This window comes from Oncorhynchus mykiss, chromosome 1, assembly GCF_013265735.2.
Source record: "Oncorhynchus mykiss isolate Arlee chromosome 1, USDA_OmykA_1.1, whole genome shotgun sequence".
In the NCBI taxonomy this organism is placed as follows: domain Eukaryota; kingdom Metazoa; phylum Chordata; class Actinopteri; order Salmoniformes; family Salmonidae; genus Oncorhynchus; species Oncorhynchus mykiss.
The window spans coordinates 85,765,580-85,783,567 of NC_048565.1; the positions used below are offsets into that span (position 1 = coordinate 85,765,580).

A 17,988-nucleotide genomic window follows, 5' to 3' on the forward strand; every position below is an offset into this window, starting at 1 on the left:
CCACTGGTATTATGTTGCTACTACCTTCACAGTGACTTAACACAGAATTTGACACCTACTTCTTGTAAAAAACCCACACGCTCCTTTTATGTAGCTTCTTTTATAATTCCGTCCTTTCAGAATATTTCACAGGATGATGTTATTTGACTTGGATTCTGTGGGTGTAGGTCCAAATCCATAAAAATAGTTCATAGGTTACATTTCATTTCAACCTGAACCACTCCAAAATGTATCTGTCTCTCCTAAACTCATTTATTTCTGTGACAGATTTTTTGGGAAATTCCATGAAAACGTTACGTCGTTTATCGAACCACTCACTCTGTGAATCAGTGCTCGTTTAATACGCCTTAGGGTTCCATTTCACCTTTCAGATGACATTACAATGAAAATGATCGGCACAGTGACTTTTTAATGCGTCTATTATATTTCCATATGCGTATGGCAGTATATCACAGTCCCAGACTACCCAACTCTGTGTTCGACTGAGGTAGTCGCATACCAGAGTAGACGAGGGCTGTCACCAGTGGAGGCTGCTGAGGGGAGGACGGCTCATAATAATGGCTGGAACGGAGTCAATGGAATGACATCAAACACATGGAAACCATATGTTTGATGTGTTTGATACCATTCCACTGATTCCACTCCAGCCATTACCGCAAGCCCGTCCTCCCCAATTAAGGTGCCACAAACCTCCTATGGGCCTCACCCAGTCCTGTACGTTGGCCATATTAGGACATCCTCAGCCTCAAGTCGATTGACTCAAGGAGGAGTGAGGGCTCTGGGGTGAAGTTTCCTCTAGGTACAGATCAAGGATCAGTTTAATGTCCCCCAATCCTAACCTTAACCATTAGTGGTGAAAGTGCAAGGTCATCCTCTGGGGGAAACTTCACCCTACAAGGCTAATGGTGTCTGAAAATCTGCAGTCTCATGCGTCATCTGATCACTGAAGTCTTCTCTGGCTTGATTTAAAAGCCTGGCTAGCACAGTGACTTATGGCTCTGGAGCCCCCCCCCCCCCTCCTCTCTCCTCTCCCCTCCTTCCATCCGCCCCTCGCTCTTAAATCGCCGGCGTTAAGATGCTGATGGGGGAAAGAACAGGTGAGGAGATTCATTTCCTTCGATCTAATCAGATGCCAGTAAATTGACCTGGGGTAGACCAGGGCCTCTGGGTGAATTAGAGAGGGAGTGTACATCCCAAATGGTGTCCTATTGCCTATAAAGTGCACTACTTTTGACCAGGTCATTTAGGGCTGTGGTCAACAGTAGTGTACTATATATAGTGGGGCAAAAAAGTATTTAGTCAGCCACCAATTGTGCAAGTTCTCCCACTTAAAAAGATGAGAGAGGCCTGTAATTTTCATCATAGGTACACTTAAACTATGACAGACAAAATGAGAAAAAAAATCCAGAAAATCACATTGTAGGATTTTTAATGAATCTATTTGCAAATTATGGTGGAAAATAAGTATTTTTCTCCTCTCCCAACAGAGACCCCCCCTCTCCTCCCCTAAGAGAGACCCCCCCTCCCTCTCCTCCCCTAAGAGAGAAACCCCCCTCTCCTCCCCTAAGAGAGACTCCCCATTCTCTCCCTCTCCTCCCCTAAGAGAGACCCTCCCCACTCTCCTCTCCGAAGAGAGACCCCCTCTTCTCTCCTAAGAGAGACCCCCCCTCCCTCTCCTCCCCTAAGAGAGAAACCCCCCTCTCCTCCCCTAAGAGAGACTCCCCATTCTCTCCCTCTCCTCCCCTGAGAGACCCTCCCCACTCTCCTCTCCGAAGAGAGACCCCCTCTTCTCTCCTAAGAGAGACCCCCCCCTCTCCTCCCCTAAGAGAGAAACCCCCCTCTCCTCCCCTAAGAGAGCCTCCCCATTCTCTCCCTCTCCTCCCCTAAGAGAGACTCCCCATTCTCTCCCTCTCCTCCCCTAAGAGAGACCCTCCCCACTCTCCTCTCCGAAGAGAGACCCCCTCTTCTCTCCTAAGAGAGAAACCCCCCTCTCCTCCCCTAAGAGAGACTCCCCATTCTCTCCCTCTCCTCCCCTAAGAGAGACCCTCCCCACTCTCCTCTCCTAAGAGAGACCCTCCCTCTCCTCCCCAAAGAGAGAAACCCCCCTCTCCTCTCCTCCCCGAAGAGACCCCCCTCCCTCTCCTCCCCAAAGAGAGACCCCTCCTCCCTCTCCTCCTCTAAGTGAGACCCCTCCTCCCTCTCCTCCCCTAAGAGAGACCCGCCCTCCCACTCATCCCCAAAGAGAGACTCCCTCTCCTCTCCTAAGAGAGAAACCCCCCCTCTCCTAAGAGAGACCCCCCCTCTCCTCCCCAAAGAGAGAAACCCCCTCCCTCTCCTCCCCTAGAGAGACCCCCCCCTCCCTCTCCTCCCCTAAGAGAGAAACCCCCCTCTCCTCTCCGAAGAGAGACCCCTCCCGCTCCTCCCCAAAGAGAGACCTCCTCTCCTAAGAGAGAAACCCCCCTTCTCCTAAGAGAGACCCTCCCTCTCCTCCCTAAAGAGAGAAACCCCCCTCTCCTCTCAAAGAGAGACCCCCCCTCCCTCTCCTCCCCTAAGAGAGAAACCCCCCTCTCCTCTCCGAAGAGAGACCCCTCCCGCTCCTCCCCAAAGAGAGACCTCCTCTCCTAAGAGAGAAACCCCCCTTCTCCTAAGAGAGACCCTCCCTCTCCTCCCCAAAGAAAGACCCCTCCTCCCTCTCCTCCCCTAAGTGAGACCCGTCCTCCCTCTCCTCCCCTAAGTGAGACCCCTCCTCCCTCTCCTCCCCTAAGAGAGACCCACCCTCCCACTCCTCCAGAAAGAGAGACCCCCTCTCCCTCTCCTCTCCGAAAAGAGAAACACCCCCCCCTCCTCTCTGAAGAGAGACACCCCTCTCCTCCCCTAAGAGAGACCCCCCCCTCTCTCTCCTCCCTTAAGAGAGAAAACCCCCCTCTCCTCCCCGAAGAGAGACCCCCCCCTCTCCCTCTCCTGCCCTAAGAGAGAAACTACCCCTCTCCTCTCCGAAGAGAGACCCACCCCTCTCCCTCTCCTGCCCTAAGAAATACCCCCTCTCCCTCTCCTGCCTTAAGAGAGAAACCCCCCTCTCCTCTCCGAAGAGAGACCCCTCCCTCTCCTGCCCTAAAAGAGATCCCCCTCCCTCTCCTCTCCGAAGAGAGACCCCCCCCCTCTCCTCCCCTAAGAGAGAAACCCCCCTCTCCTCTCCGAAGAGAGACCCCTCCCTCTCCTCCCCAAAGAGAGACCCCCCCCTCCCTCTCCTCCCCAAAGAGAGACCCCCCCTCCCTCTCCTCTCCGAAGAGAGACCCCCCCCCTCCCTTTCCTCCCCTAAGAGAGAAACCCCCCTCTCCTCTCCGAAGAGAGACCCCCCCTCCCTCTCCTCCCCAAAGGGAGACCCTCCCCCTCCCTCTCCTCCCCTAAGAGAGAAACCCCCCTCTCCTCTCCGAAGAGAGACCCCTCCCTCTCCTCTCCTCTCCGAACAGAGACCCCTCCCTCTCCTGCCCTAACGGAGACCAGAGAAAGGGACAAAGAGGTGTCTTGTGCCTGGGGTCCGGTCCCTTCTCAATAGCACTCCCTCCCTCAGTCAGATATCTCTCTTTAAGATTCCAGCCAATGATTACACTCTCTCAATCTCTACAGACTAAACGTCTCTCTGTATATTCTACAGTTATTTGTCATGTCTTTTACCAATGGGTTGAACTCCACCCCCTCCTGTACTTGTGACTCATGTCAGAGGGTTACAGCTCGGGCCTGGAGAGGAAAAGAGTCAAGGCACCTGTGTCGGTCGGTCACGTCGGGTTTGTATGTTTCTCATGTTAAGGAGGCAGCACATCGGAGAAGAAGGGATGTGCTTCTCTCTCTCTCACACACACACACACACACTCACACACACACTCCTAAGGATGTGAACAGGGGGACAGGTTCTTCTTTTATGAGCGAGCTGCTTGGTATTCGGGACATGCTCCGGCCTTAAGAGGCCCCGTGATTCATTGCAGGAGGTGCGACACAGCCCCTAGCAGAGATCCATCCACCGCAGAAGCTAGGACTAATAATAGGTCTGGCCCTGCCTCATGCCTTCATCCCCTGATGCTCTCCTGCTCTCTCCCTCTAATGTCACCTAACACTCACCAGCCAGTAAAATAGTTTGTTTTTCAGGGAAAAAGGACTTCAGAGTGATCCAGCATTTCCCTTTTCAGTCTCGGAATGAAACCTTCAATGGAGAGACGAGGAGGTCAGCCTCTCTTGGCGGGGTTAAGGTGTAATCTCACAAAACGCTCTTTTGTTTTATTATGAAATAGCTGGTAAAATGGCAGCGCCCAGGTTGGTGTTTACACGCAGTACTTGTGTGTGTGTGTGTGTGTGTGTGTGTGTGTGTGTGTGTGTGTGTGTTTGGCCTGCCCTTCATTTATTCTCAACATGTATTGATTGGCCGCTGAGCAGGTTATTGGAGAGAGAGATTGCCCTCTCCTCTCATTTTTGATGATGTTCAAGCATGCTGTATTGTGCCTGCCAGGTGCCTCACCCCACCTCTGCCCCGGCAACACTCTGAATTGGATGTGCTACTGAGCACCCTGAGTCCTTTCTCTCTTTTCTCTCCTTTCCCCTATGTTCTCTCATTTCCCCTATGTTCTCTCCTTTCCCCTATGTTCTCTCATTTCCCCTATTTTCTCTAATTTCCTCTCTTACCTTCTTTCCTCTGTTTTCTCTCATTTTGTCTCATACCTAGTTTTCTCTCATTTCCTCTCCTACCTCCTTTTCCCGCATTTCCTTTCCTCTCCTTTCCTCTCCTTTCCTTTCCTCTCCTTTCCTCTCCTCTCCTTTCCTCTCCTTTCCTCTCCTCTCCTTTCCTCTCCTCATCTCTCATTTCCTCTCATTATCTCTCATTTCTCTCATTTTCTCTTTTCTCTCCTATTCTCTCCATTCATTTCCTCTTTCTGCTCTTACCTTCTTTCTGCTCGTTCCTTCTTTCTTTCCTGTCTTTTCCTCTCTTTATTTAAGGAAGAGGAATTAGTCTATTGATGTGTTGCAACAGTCCTTGTTCAAATAATAGCTGATTTGCTGTTTTTAAAAAGCTATTCCCTCAAAGGCCATTTCTTGCCCTCAACGTCCTTTCTTTTTTTGTATTTCTATGAGTTTATTCATTGTCTCTGAATGCTGGAGCGTTCCTCTCTCCTCAGTGCTGTCACTGGGGGGCGCTGTTAGGCTGTAAATATCGTCTGGAGCTGCAGGGAGAGATAGAGAGAGCCAGAAGCCTACTTGTCATTTCTCTACACACAAAATGGTTGCTGGCTGCAGATTCACACATAAGCTCCGTGCAGCACAATTGCGAATTGCACCATTTAAAGAATGACATGGAGCCGGAGGGGTACAGCTGTAACGTGATATAGCTGTGTGTGTTATTGCTCCCTATACATCTCCACTCTGTACAGTCATGCGTCAGGGAGTGTGGGTAGTAGGTGGTAGGTGTGTTCACATACACGTGCTACAGATTCACAGACACTAAAGGGCCTTGGCACCACTGTAATAATGTGATGGAAACGGTCTGTTTCATGTCTGCCTCCCAAATGGCACCCTATTCCCTACATAGTGCACCCCTGTGGGCCCTGGTCAAAAGTATATAATGGAGTGTCATTCAGGACACAGGGGGGCTTTGTGATTGTTTCAACTGCTGATTGCCTCTAACAGGTGTATCAGTGTAGTACTATGTTATTGTTATACTATGTTATTAAACACCTGTTATTATTCATTCTCTAACAGGTGTATGGTATATCCGTGTAGTACTATGTTATTAATCGTCTGTTTGTATTCATTCTCTAACAGGTGTATGGTATATCTGTGTAGTACTATGGTATTAATCGTCTGTTCCTCTTCATTCTCTACAGGCGTATGGTATATCAGAGTAGTACTGTGGTATTAATCGTCTGTTCCTCTTCATTCTCTTCAGGCGTATGGTATATCAGTGTAGTACTATGGTATTGAATCGTCTGTTTGTATTCATTCTCTACAGGCGTATGGTATATCAGAGTAGTACTATGGTATTAATCGTCTGTTCCTCTTCATTCTCTACAGGCGTATGGTATATCAGTGTAGTACTATGGTATTGAATCGTCTGTTTGTATTCATTCTCTACAGGCGTATGGTATATCAGAGTAGTACTATGGTATTAATCGTCTGTTCCTCTTCATTCTCTACAGGCGTATGGTATGTCAGTGCTGCCGTTGAACCTGATTAAAGGGACACGCAGTGTGGTGTACGAGCGTCTGGAGAACACTGAAGATATTGAAGAGGTTGAACACCAGATGGAAAATATCAAAGCCAAGGTGGGTCTCAGTTTTCACCAACGCTGAAAACCATACAGCTGCATATCTATTGTGGTGAAAATGTTGGGGTTTTTAAATAAGAATGGGATGGAATTGGTTATGACCTCTGGCTGTAAGGAATGTGGAGGTTGATGACTAAAAGCCAGTCTGCCATTGGTCCCATTGGTCCCTGTTGTAGGTGATGCCACAAAGCTGATGTGAGCTGGTGGCATGCAGCCAGACCTTGATTCAAATACTATTGGAAACCATTTCAAATGCTCTATTTAAGCCTGATTGAGCTTTACTGAGCTTGCATAATTATAACATGTGACGGTTGTTAAAAAAACAGAAAGGGGCGTCTCCTCACACCCCTATTAAAACCCCTTCCTCCAGAGCCAGAGTCAGACTGTTGGAACTGTAGAACACCTGCAGTCCTCTCATACCTTCAGACTGTTGGAACTGTAGAACACCTACAGTCCTCTCATACCTTCAGACTGTTGAAACTGTAGAACACCTACAGTCCTCTCATACCTTCAGACTGTTGAAACTGTAGAACACCTACAGTCCTCTCATGCCTTCAGACTGTTGAAACTGTAGAACATCTACAGTCCTCTCATACCTTCAGACTGTAGAACACCTACAGTCCTCTCATACCTTCAGACTGTTGAAACTGTAGAACACCTACAGTCCTCTCATACCTTCAGACTGTTGAAACTGTAGAACACCTACAGTCCTCTCATGCCTTCAGACTGTTGAAACTGTAGAACACCTACAGTCCTCTCATGCCTTCAGACTGTTGAAACTGTAGAACACCTACAGTCCTCTCATACCTTCAGACTGTTGAAACTGTAGAACACCTACAGTCCTCTCATACCTTCAGACTGTTGAAACTGTAGAACACCTACAGTCCTCTCATACCTTCAGACTGTTGAAACTGTAGAACACCTACAGTCCTCTCATACCTTCAGACTGTTGAAACTGTAGAACACCTACAGTCCTCTCATGCCTTCAGACTGTTGAAACTGTAGAACACCTACAGTCCTCTCATACCTTCAGACTGTTGAAACTGTAGAACATCTACAGTCCTCTCATACCTTCAGACTGTAGAACACCTACAGTCCTCTCATACCTTCAGACTGTAGAACACCTACAGTCCTCTCATACCTTCAGACTGTAGAACACCTACAGTCCTCTCATACCTTCAGACTGTAGAACACCTACAGTCCTCTCATACCTTCAGACTGTAGAACACCTACAGTCCTCTCATGCCTCCTCTTTGTCTGTTTGTGTGTTTGTCTCCAGTGTGAGGACGGGCGTCCTCTGTCATCGCGGGACCGTCGTAACCTCCAGGAGTTTGAGGACAAGCTACAGGTGTGATTGTTGTTCAGATTCAGAGTGTTTTATAGTCACATGTTCAGGGTTACAGGTGGGATTGTTGTTCAGATTCAGAGTGTTTAATAGTCACATGTTCAGGGTTACAGGTGGGATTGTTGTTCAGATTCAGTGTGTTTAATGGTCACATGTTCAGGGTTACAGGTGGGATTGTTGTTCAGATTCAGTGTTTAATAGTCACATGTTCAGGGTTACAGGAGGGATTGTTGTTCTGATTCAGTGTTTAATAGTCACATGTTCAGGGTTACAGGAGGGATTGTTGTTCAGATTCAGTGTTTAATAGTCACATGTTCAGGGTTACAGGTGTGATTGTTGTTCAGATTCAGTGTTTAATAGTCACATGTTCAGGGTTACAGGAGGGATTGTTGTTCAGATTCAGAGTGTTTAATAGTCACATGTTCAGGGTTACAGGAGGGATTGTTGTTCAGATTCAGAGGGTTTAATAGTCACATGTTCAGGGTTACAGGAGGGATTGTTGTTCAGATTCAGAGTGTTTTTATAGTCACATATTCAGGGTTACAGGTGGGATTGTTGTTCAGATTCAGAGGGTTTAATAGTCACATGTTCAGGGTTACAGGAGGGATTGTTGTTCAGATTCAGTGTTTAATAGTCACATGTTCAGGGTTACAGGTGTGATTGTTGTCCAGATTCAGTGTTTAATAGTCACATGTTCAGGGTTACAGGAGGGATTGTTGTTCAGATTCAGAGGGTTTAATAGTCACATGTTCAGGGTTACAGGTGGGATTGTTGTTCAGATTCAGTGTGTTTAATGGTCACATGTTCAGGGTTACAGGTGGGATTGTTGTTCAGATTCAGTGTTTAATAGTCACATGTTCAGGGTTACAGGAGGGATTGTTGTTCAGATTCAGTGTTTAATAGTCACATGTTCAGGGTTACAGGAGGGATTGTTGTTCTGATTCAGTGTTTAATAGTCACATGTTCAGGGTTACAGGAGGGATTGTTGTTCAGATTCAGTGTTTAATAGTCACATGTTCAGGGTTACAGGTGTGATTGTTGTTCAGATTCAGAGTGTTTTTATAGTCACATGTTCAGGGTTACAGGTGTGATTGTTGTTCAGATTCAGAGTGTTTTTATAGTCACATGTTCAGGGTTACAGGTGTGATTGTTGTTCAGATTCAGAGTGTTTAATAGTCACATGTTCAGGGTTACAGGAGGGATTGTTGTTCAGATTCAGTGTTTAATAGTCACATGTTCAGGGTTACAGGTGTGATTGTTGTTCAGATTCAGTGTTTAATAGTCACATGTTCAGGGTTACAGGTGTGATTGTTGTTCAGATTCAGTGTTTAATAGTCACATGTTCAGGGTTACAGGTGGGATTGTTGTTCAGATTCAGAGTGTTTTTATAAACACATGTTCAGGGTTACAGGAGGGATTGTTGTTCAGATTCAGTGTTTTATAGTCACATGTTCAGGGTTACAGGAGGGATTGTTGTTCAGATTCAGTGTTTTATAGTCACATGTTCAGGGTTACAGGAGGGATTGTTGTTCAGATTCAGTGTTTTATAGTCACATGTTCAGGGTTACAGGAGGGATTGTTGTTCAGATTCAGTGTTTTATAGTCACATGTTCAGGGTTACAGGAGGGATTGTTGTTCAGATTCAGTGTTTAATAGTCACATGTTCAGGGTTACAGGTGGGATTGTTGTTCAGATTCAGAGTGTTTTTATAAACACATGTTCAGGGTTACAGGAGGGATTGTTGTTCAGATTCAGTGTTTTATAGTCACATGTTCAGGGTTACAGGTGGGATTGTTGTTCAGATTCAGTGTTTTATAGTCACATGTTCAGGGTTACAGGTGGGATTGTTGTTCAGATTCAGTGTTTTATAGTCACATGTTCAGGGTTACAGGTGGGATTGTTGTTCAGATTCAGTGTTTTATAGTCACATGTTCAGGGTTACAGGAGGGATTGTTGTTCAGATTCAGTGTTTAATAGTCACATGTTCAGGGTTACAGGTGGGATTGTTGTTCAGATTCAGAGGGTTTAATAGTCACATGTTCAGGGTTACAGGTGGGATTGTTGTTCAGATTCAGTGTTTAATAGTCACATGTTCAGGGTTACAGGTGGGATTGTTGTTCAGATTCAGTGTTTAATAGTCACATGTTCAGGGTTACAGGAGGGATTGTTGTTCAGATTCAGTGTTTAATAGTCACATGTTCAGGGTTACCTGAACCATAGGGGGAGCAGCATGACAATTGAGGAGGTGGGGAGACCAAGTCCAATGCATTAGAAAAACATGTATCTACAGTATGCATATTAACAACTGTAACGGTGATTAATGCCGTTGGGGTGGGGGCAGAGCAAAAGTCTGTTGGGGTGGGGTGGGGTGGGGGCAGCAGGTAAGTGACCGTTGAGGCGGTGTGGGGAGAAAAGAGTCATGTGCGGTGCAGATTGCCTGGTCCGTGGATCTGTCAGGGCAGAAGGTGAACTGGAGACGGTCCAGTGTGTTGGGGAAGGAGGAGTTGATCTGACTGGCCTCTAGAAGCACTTCATGATGACGGAAGTGAGTGCTATTGGTCGATAGTCACTCAGTTGAGTTACTTTTGCGTTCTAGGAACAGGGATGATGGTGGCCGGCAGTCTTGCGAGGGTTAACACGTTCAAATGACTTCCATAGGTACTCCGTGTAGACCACTTTGTTCTCGGCGGCTCTTTGTGCTGAAACCGGGAGAAAACGGTGTTCAGCTCCTCCGGTAGGGTGGCGGTAGGGTGGCGGTGGTGACCTTAATGTGGCTGAATTTGTTTTTATACTCTGTGACCGTTAGGAGCCCCAGTCACGTACACCTTGTGTCCGACCCGCTGAATTGCTCCTCTACTTTGTCCCTGTACTTGGGTTTCACCATGTTGATCCATCTGCGTAGGTCGTATTTGTACTGTTTCACCATGTTGATCCATCTGCGTAGGTCGTAGTTGTACTGTTTCACCATGTTGATCCATCTGCGTAGGTCTTAGTTGTACTGTTTCACCATGTTGATCCATCTGCGTAGGTCGTATTTGTACTGTTTCACCATGTTGATCCATCTGCGTAGGTCGTAGTTGTACTGTTTCACCATGTTGATCCATCTGCGTAGGTCATAGTTGTACTGTTTCACCATGTTGATCCATCTGCGTAGGTCGTATTTGTACTGTTTCACCATGTTGATCCATCTGCGTAGGTCGTATTTGTACTGTTTCACCATGTTGATCCATCTGCGTAGGTCGTATTTGTACTGTTTCACCATGTTGATACATCTGCGTAGGTCGTATTTGTACTGTTTCACCATGTTGATCCATCTGTGTAGGTCGTATTTGTACTGTTTCACCATCTTGATCCATCTGCGTAGGTCGTATTTGTACTGTTTCACCATGTTGATCCATCTGTGTAGGTCGTATTTGTACTGTTTCACCAAACTATTGTCCCCGGTCACCTTACCCTGTTTATAAACATCTCTCTCTGTTTCAATTTGTTTATATAACAATTAAAAAACCAGACATCCAAGACAAGATGCATAAGTAATAACACTGAGAATGGAACAAACGCTGGTCCGTTCTGGCACAGACAAGGCTCATATCTCTCAGGGCTTATTTAACTGCTTGTTTAGGGAACAACAGCACATTGAGACTTGTTTTCATTGAGGTCCTTTAGGTGCTCCAGAGGAGGGGCAGGCACCTGGAGATAGCAGAGAGTCACTGCTGCACCAAGGTTGGATCTGCCCTCAGACCACTCAAGGTGAGACACACAAACACACTTTCAGGTCCCCATCTAACCAGAAGCCGGTCTGTCATTTAACTTTTCACTTTGAGAAGTTAAATGGATTTTCCAGTTTCAACAGGTTCCAATACGGTGTTACATCGGAGAGTAAAGAGATATTGAACAATCAATATTCCATAAGTGTGCTGATAATGTAACACTGTCATCTCTCTTTACCGGCTAGAAAGACACCTACCCACCTACCTAACTACCCACCCACCTACATACCTACCTACCTACCCACCCACCCACCCACCTACCCACCCACCTACCTACCCACCTACCTAACTACCCACCCACCTACATACCTACCTACCCACCCACCCACCCACCCACCTACCCACCCACCCACCTAACTACCCACCCACCTACCTAACTACCCACCCACCCACCCACCCACCCACCTACCCACCTACCTACCCACCTACCTAACTACCCACCCACCTACATACCTACCTACCCACCCACCCACCTACCCACCCACCCACCTAACTACCTACCTACCCACCCACCCACCCACCCACCTACCTACCTACCTACCTACCTACCTCCCTCCCTACCAACCCACCCACCCACCTACCTACCTACCTACCTACCTCCCTCCCTGTGATGAAGAACTATGCTTATCTTGTCATCTGTTCCATACAGTAACTAGGAAGAGACACACTGATTATGAGTCAACACATCATTTAAAGTGCATCCCAAATGGTTCCCTATTCCCTATGTAGGTATTTTCTACAGAACTGGTGCAAATTGCAGTACCACCCCTAAAAAAACGTAGGAAATGTATTTACGTCAGTATATGGTCTAATTAAATCTGAGGCAATAACAAATATATCGTTACATTAATATAATTAAACTGCATTGTTTATACACAGATTTCTATTGAGAGGTGGCTGTCCCAAACCCTGACTCCTAAACTTTGTTTGAAAAATAAGCAATTCATGATTTTAGATTTTTTCGTTACAACATCTTTATATCGTTACAACATCTTGAGTCGTTCTATCAATACATTTAACAATGCTGATCTATTTATTAGTTCTGTTTATTTTTAAACATCTTTCTCAAAAAAAATGCTGTCCACCTTTTTGATGGGATTGCATCCCTCTCCACACTACGGCCACATGGTGAGTAGTCTGTCTGCAAGCATTCTGGAGAAAATGAGGAGCAAGTTGGAAAATCTTCATGTATTTTTAAGAAGTGTCACTACCAAACATCTAATACTTCAAGAAACACGTACACCTGTCCAAATGAAAGATAGCCAGCCATATGCTAGCTATGGGATTCATTCAAGATTAAGTCAACATTGCTGTGTTCACCAGGCTGTGTTCACCAGGCTGTGTTCACCAGGCTGTGTTCACCAGGCTGTGTTCACCAGGCTGTGTTCACCAGGCTGTAGTCACCAGGCTGTGTTCACCAGGCTGTGTTCACCAGGCTGTAGTCACCAGGCTGTGTTCACCGGGCTGTAGTCACCGGGCTGTAGTCACCAGGCTGTGTTCACCGGGCTGTAGTCACCAGGCTGTGTTCACCAGGCTGTGTTCACCGGGCTGTGTTCACCGGGCTGTAGTCACCAGGCTGTAGTCACCAGGCTGTGTTCACCAGGCTGTGTTCACCAGGCTGTGTTCACCGGGCTGTGTTCACCGGGCTGTGTTCACCGGGCTGTGTTCACCGGGCTGTAGTCACCAGGCTGTAGTCACCAGTCCAACAAATCAGTCCAATATTATTTTCTTGGATTTGTTGTCTCCTAAATGTTTTTAGAGCCAGTTTTAGATCTGCATGGAAAGCCTCCCGAACCCTAGAAACACTAACACATAGAAATTGAATGACTATAATATAATGACTATCTTTAAACAAAATAATTAAACACAGAACACAAAGTATTATATTGGATCTCAAACATGTTCAGAATGTATCGCCACCCCAAATCTAATAACACATGTTGATTTTTACAGCAATGAATAACCTTCAATTCATTACATTTTCATCTCTTATCAAAATGAAAACAAAACCAATAAATTAATTTACTCAGTCAAATTATCTTTCTAAAAAAACATCTTATTATACATTGTTTTGGGGGTGACCCCACTGCAGTTCCCCTGTTGCCCCCCGACCGTTCTAACCTACCTGTCTTGACAATGGTTCAAGTGTTAGACTCCTCCTCCCCACCATTCATTCTCTAACAGGTCACAATGGTTCAAGTGTTAGACTCCTCCTCCCCACCATTCATTCTCTAACAGGTCACATTTTGAGGACAACACAGAGTAGAATGGAAGATAATAAAATGGAATAGAATAGAAAGCCTTCCAACCTCCCTCTCTTGGTTCACGTGTCACAATCCTCCCCACCGTTCATCCTCTCCCAGTTTACATCTCCACAGGCCCACTGAACAGCACAGACTCCTAATGGCATAAAAAGACCTTCATATTATATAGTCATTCATTCTGTGTTCCAACCTCAGTGTCTCTCTGTGGTTCACGTGTCACAATCCTCCCCACCGTTCATCCTCTCCCAGTTTATATCTCCACAGGCCCACTGTTTATTCGCAAGCTCTAATGAAACGTTAAAGCAGCCGGCTAGCTTCTGTAACAGTGTGTCTTTAACCGAGGGGGGCCAGTCCTAATGACACTCCCCAAACTCACATCTACACAGTAATGAGATGGCAGATATATCTACTGTATGTCCAGGCACCAGCCAGGAACGATGAGCAGGGAGCCCAAGAGCAGAGCTACACTACCTACCAGTCTACTGGCTCTTCTGTTTCCACTGCTGTCATGTGTTGGTGTCTGATTGGCTGTGTGTTGATCACCTGACATGTGTTAGTGTCTGATTGGCTGTGTGTTGATCACCTGACATGTGTTAGTGTCTGATTGGCTGTGTGTTGATCACCTGTCATGTGTTAGTGTCTGATTGGCTGTGTGTTGATCACCTGACATGTTAGATTATATTACACCAGACGTGTTAGATTATATTACACCTAGACGTGTTAGATTATATTACACCTAGACGTGTTAGATTATATTACACCTAGACGTGTTAGATTATATTACACCAGACATGTTAGATTATATTACACCTAGACGTGTTAGATTATATTACACCTAGACGTGTTAGATTATATTACACCTAGACGTGTTAGATTATATTACACCTAGACGTGTTAGATTATATTACACCTAGACGTGTTAGATTATATTACACCTAGACGTGTTAGATTATATTACACCTAGACGTGTTAGATTATATTACACCTAGACGTGTTAGATTATATTACACCTAGACGTGTTAGATTATATTACACCTAGACGTGTTAGATTATATTACACCTAGACGTGTTAGATTATATTACACCTAGACGTGTTAGATTATATTACACATAGATGTGTTAGATTATATTACACCTAGACGTGTTAGATTATATTACACCTAGACGTGTTAGATTATATTACACCTAGACGTGTTAGATTATATTACACCTAGACGTGTTAGATTATATTACACCTAGACGTGTTAGATTATATTACACCTAGATGTGTTAGATTATATTACACCTAGACGTGTTAGATTATATTACACCTAGACGTGTTAGATTATATTACACCTAGACGTGTTAGATTATATTACACCTAGACGTGTTAGATTATATTACACCTAGACGTGTTAGATTATATTACACCTAGACGTGTTAGATTATATTACACCTAGACGTGTTAGATTATATTACACCTAGACGTGTTAGATTATATCACACCTAGACGTGTTAGATTATATTACACCTAGACGTGTTAGATTATATTACACCTAGACGTGTTAGATTATATTACACCTAGACGTGTTAGATTATATTACACCTAGACGTGTTAGATTATATTACACCTAGACGTGTTAGATTATATTACACCTAGACGTGTTAGATTATGTTACACCTAGACGTGTTAGATTATGTTACACCTAGACGTGTTAGATTATATTACACCTAGACGTGTTAGATTATATTACACCTAGGCGTGTTAGATCATATTACACCAGGTGTGTTAGATTATATTACACCTAGACGTGTTAGATTATATTACACCTAGACGTGTTAGATTATATTACACCTAGACGTGTTAGATCATATTACACCTAGACGTGTTAGATTATATTACACCTAGACGTGTTAGATTATATTACACCTAGACGTGTTAGATTATATTACACCTAGACGTGTTAGAATATATTACACCTAGACGTGTTAGATTATATTACACCTAGACGTGTTAGATTATGTTACACCTAGACGTGTTAGATTATATTACACCTAGACGTGTTAGATTATATTACACCTAGACGTGTTAGATTATATTACACCTAGACGTGTTAGATTATATTACACCTAGACGTGTTAGATTATATTACACCTAGATGTGTTAGATTATATTACACCTAGACGTGTTAGATTATATTACACCTAGACGTGTTAGATTATATTACACCTAGACGTGTTAGATTATATTACACCTAGACGTGTTAGATTATATTACACCTAGACGTGTTAGATTATATTACACCTAGACGTGTTAGATTATATTACACCTAGACGTGTTAGATTATATTACACCTAGATGTGTTAGATTATATTACACCTAGACGTGTTAGATTATATTACACCTAGACGTGTTAGATTATATTACACCTAGACGTGTTAGATTATATTACACCAGACATGTTAGATTATATTACACCTAGACGTGTTAGATTATATTACACCTAGACGTGTTAGATTATATTACACCTAGACGTGTTAGATTATATTACACCTAGACGTGTTAGATTATATTACACCTAGACGTGTTAGATTATATTACACCTAGACGTGTTAGATTATATTACACCTAGACGTGTTAGATTATATTACACCTAGACGTGTTAGATTATATTACACCTAGACGTGTTAGATTATATTACACCTAGATGTGTTAGATTATATTACACCTAGACGTGTTAGATTATATTACACCTAGACGTGTTAGATTATATTACACCTAGATGTGTTAGATTATATTACACCAGACATGTTAGATTATATTACACCTAGACGTGTTAGATTATATTACACCTAGACGTGTTAGATTATATTACACCTAGACGTGTTAGATTATATTACACCTAGACGTGTTAGATTATATTACACCTAGACGTGTTAGATTATATTACACCTAGACGTGTTAGATTATATTACACCTAGACGTGTTAGATTATATTACACCTAGACGTGTTAGATTATATTACACCTAGACGTGTTAGATTATATTACACCTAGACGTGTTAGATTATATTACACCTAGACGTGTTAGATTATATTACACCTAGACGTGTTAGATTATATTACACCTAGACGTGTTAGATTATATTACACCTAGATGTGTTAGATTATATTACACCTAGACGTGTTAGATTATATTACACCTAGACGTGTTAGATTATATTACACCTAGACGTGTTAGATTATATTACACCTAGACGTGTTAGATTATATTACACCAGACATGTTAGATTATATTACACCTAGACGTGTTAGATTATATTACACCTAGACGTGTTAGATTATATTACACCTAGACGTGTTAGATTATATTACACCTAGACGTGTTAGATTATATTACACCTAGACGTGTTAGATTATATTACACCTAGACGTGTTAGATTATATTACACCTAGACGTGTTAGATTATATTACACCTAGACGTGTTAGATTATATTACACCTAGACGTGTTAGATTATATTACACCTAGATGTGTTAGATTATATTACACCTAGACGTGTTAGATTATATTACACCTAGACGTGTTAGATTATATTACACCTAGATGTGTTAGATTATATTACACCAGACATGTTAGATTATATTACACCTAGACGTGTTAGATTATATTACACCTAGACGTGTTAGATTATATTACACCTAGACGTGTTAGATTATATTACACCTAGACGTGTTAGATTATATTACACCTAGACGTGTTAGATTATATTACACCTAGACATGTTAGATTATATTACACCTAGACGTGTTAGATTATATTACACCTAGATGTGTTAGATTATATTACACCTAGACGTGTTAGATTATATTACACCTAGACGTGTTAGATTATATTACACCTAGACGTGTTAGATTATATTACACCTAGACGTGTTAGATTATATTACACCTAGACGTGTTAGATTATATTACACCTAGATGTGTTAGATTATATTACACCTAGACGTGTTAGATTATATTACACCTAGACGTGTTAGATTATATTACACCTAGACGTGTTAGATTATATTACACCAGACGTGTTAGATTATATCACACCTAGACGTGTTAGATTATATTACACCTAGACGTGTTAGATTATATTACACCTAGACGTGTTAGATTATATTACACCTAGACGTGTTAGATTATATTACACCTAGACGTGTTAGATTATATTACACCTAGACGTGTTAGATTATATTACACCTAGACGTGTTAGATTATATTACACCTAGACGTGTTAGATTATATTACACCTAGACGTGTTAGATTATAT

At 43.5% G+C, this 17,988-nt stretch overlaps 1 protein-coding gene across 3 annotated transcripts in view; it reads left to right on the forward strand.

The window, feature by feature from the left end:
- Nucleotides 1–17,988, forward strand: part of LOC110514631 (lysosomal cobalamin transport escort protein LMBD1) — a 221,406-nt gene that overhangs the window by 123,977 nt on the left and 79,441 nt on the right. For 2 of the 3 annotated variants that reach the window (XM_036987666.1, XM_036987670.1), the window contains exons 8-10: nucleotides 6,183–6,308; nucleotides 7,590–7,658; nucleotides 11,322–11,405. In XM_036987666.1, coding sequence (XP_036843561.1) covers nucleotides 6,183–6,308; nucleotides 7,590–7,658; nucleotides 11,322–11,405 — 279 coding nt within the window. The remainder of the gene's footprint in view (nucleotides 1–6,182; nucleotides 6,309–7,589; nucleotides 7,659–11,321; nucleotides 11,406–17,988) is intronic. The other variant, XM_036987674.1, reaches the window with a different exon arrangement.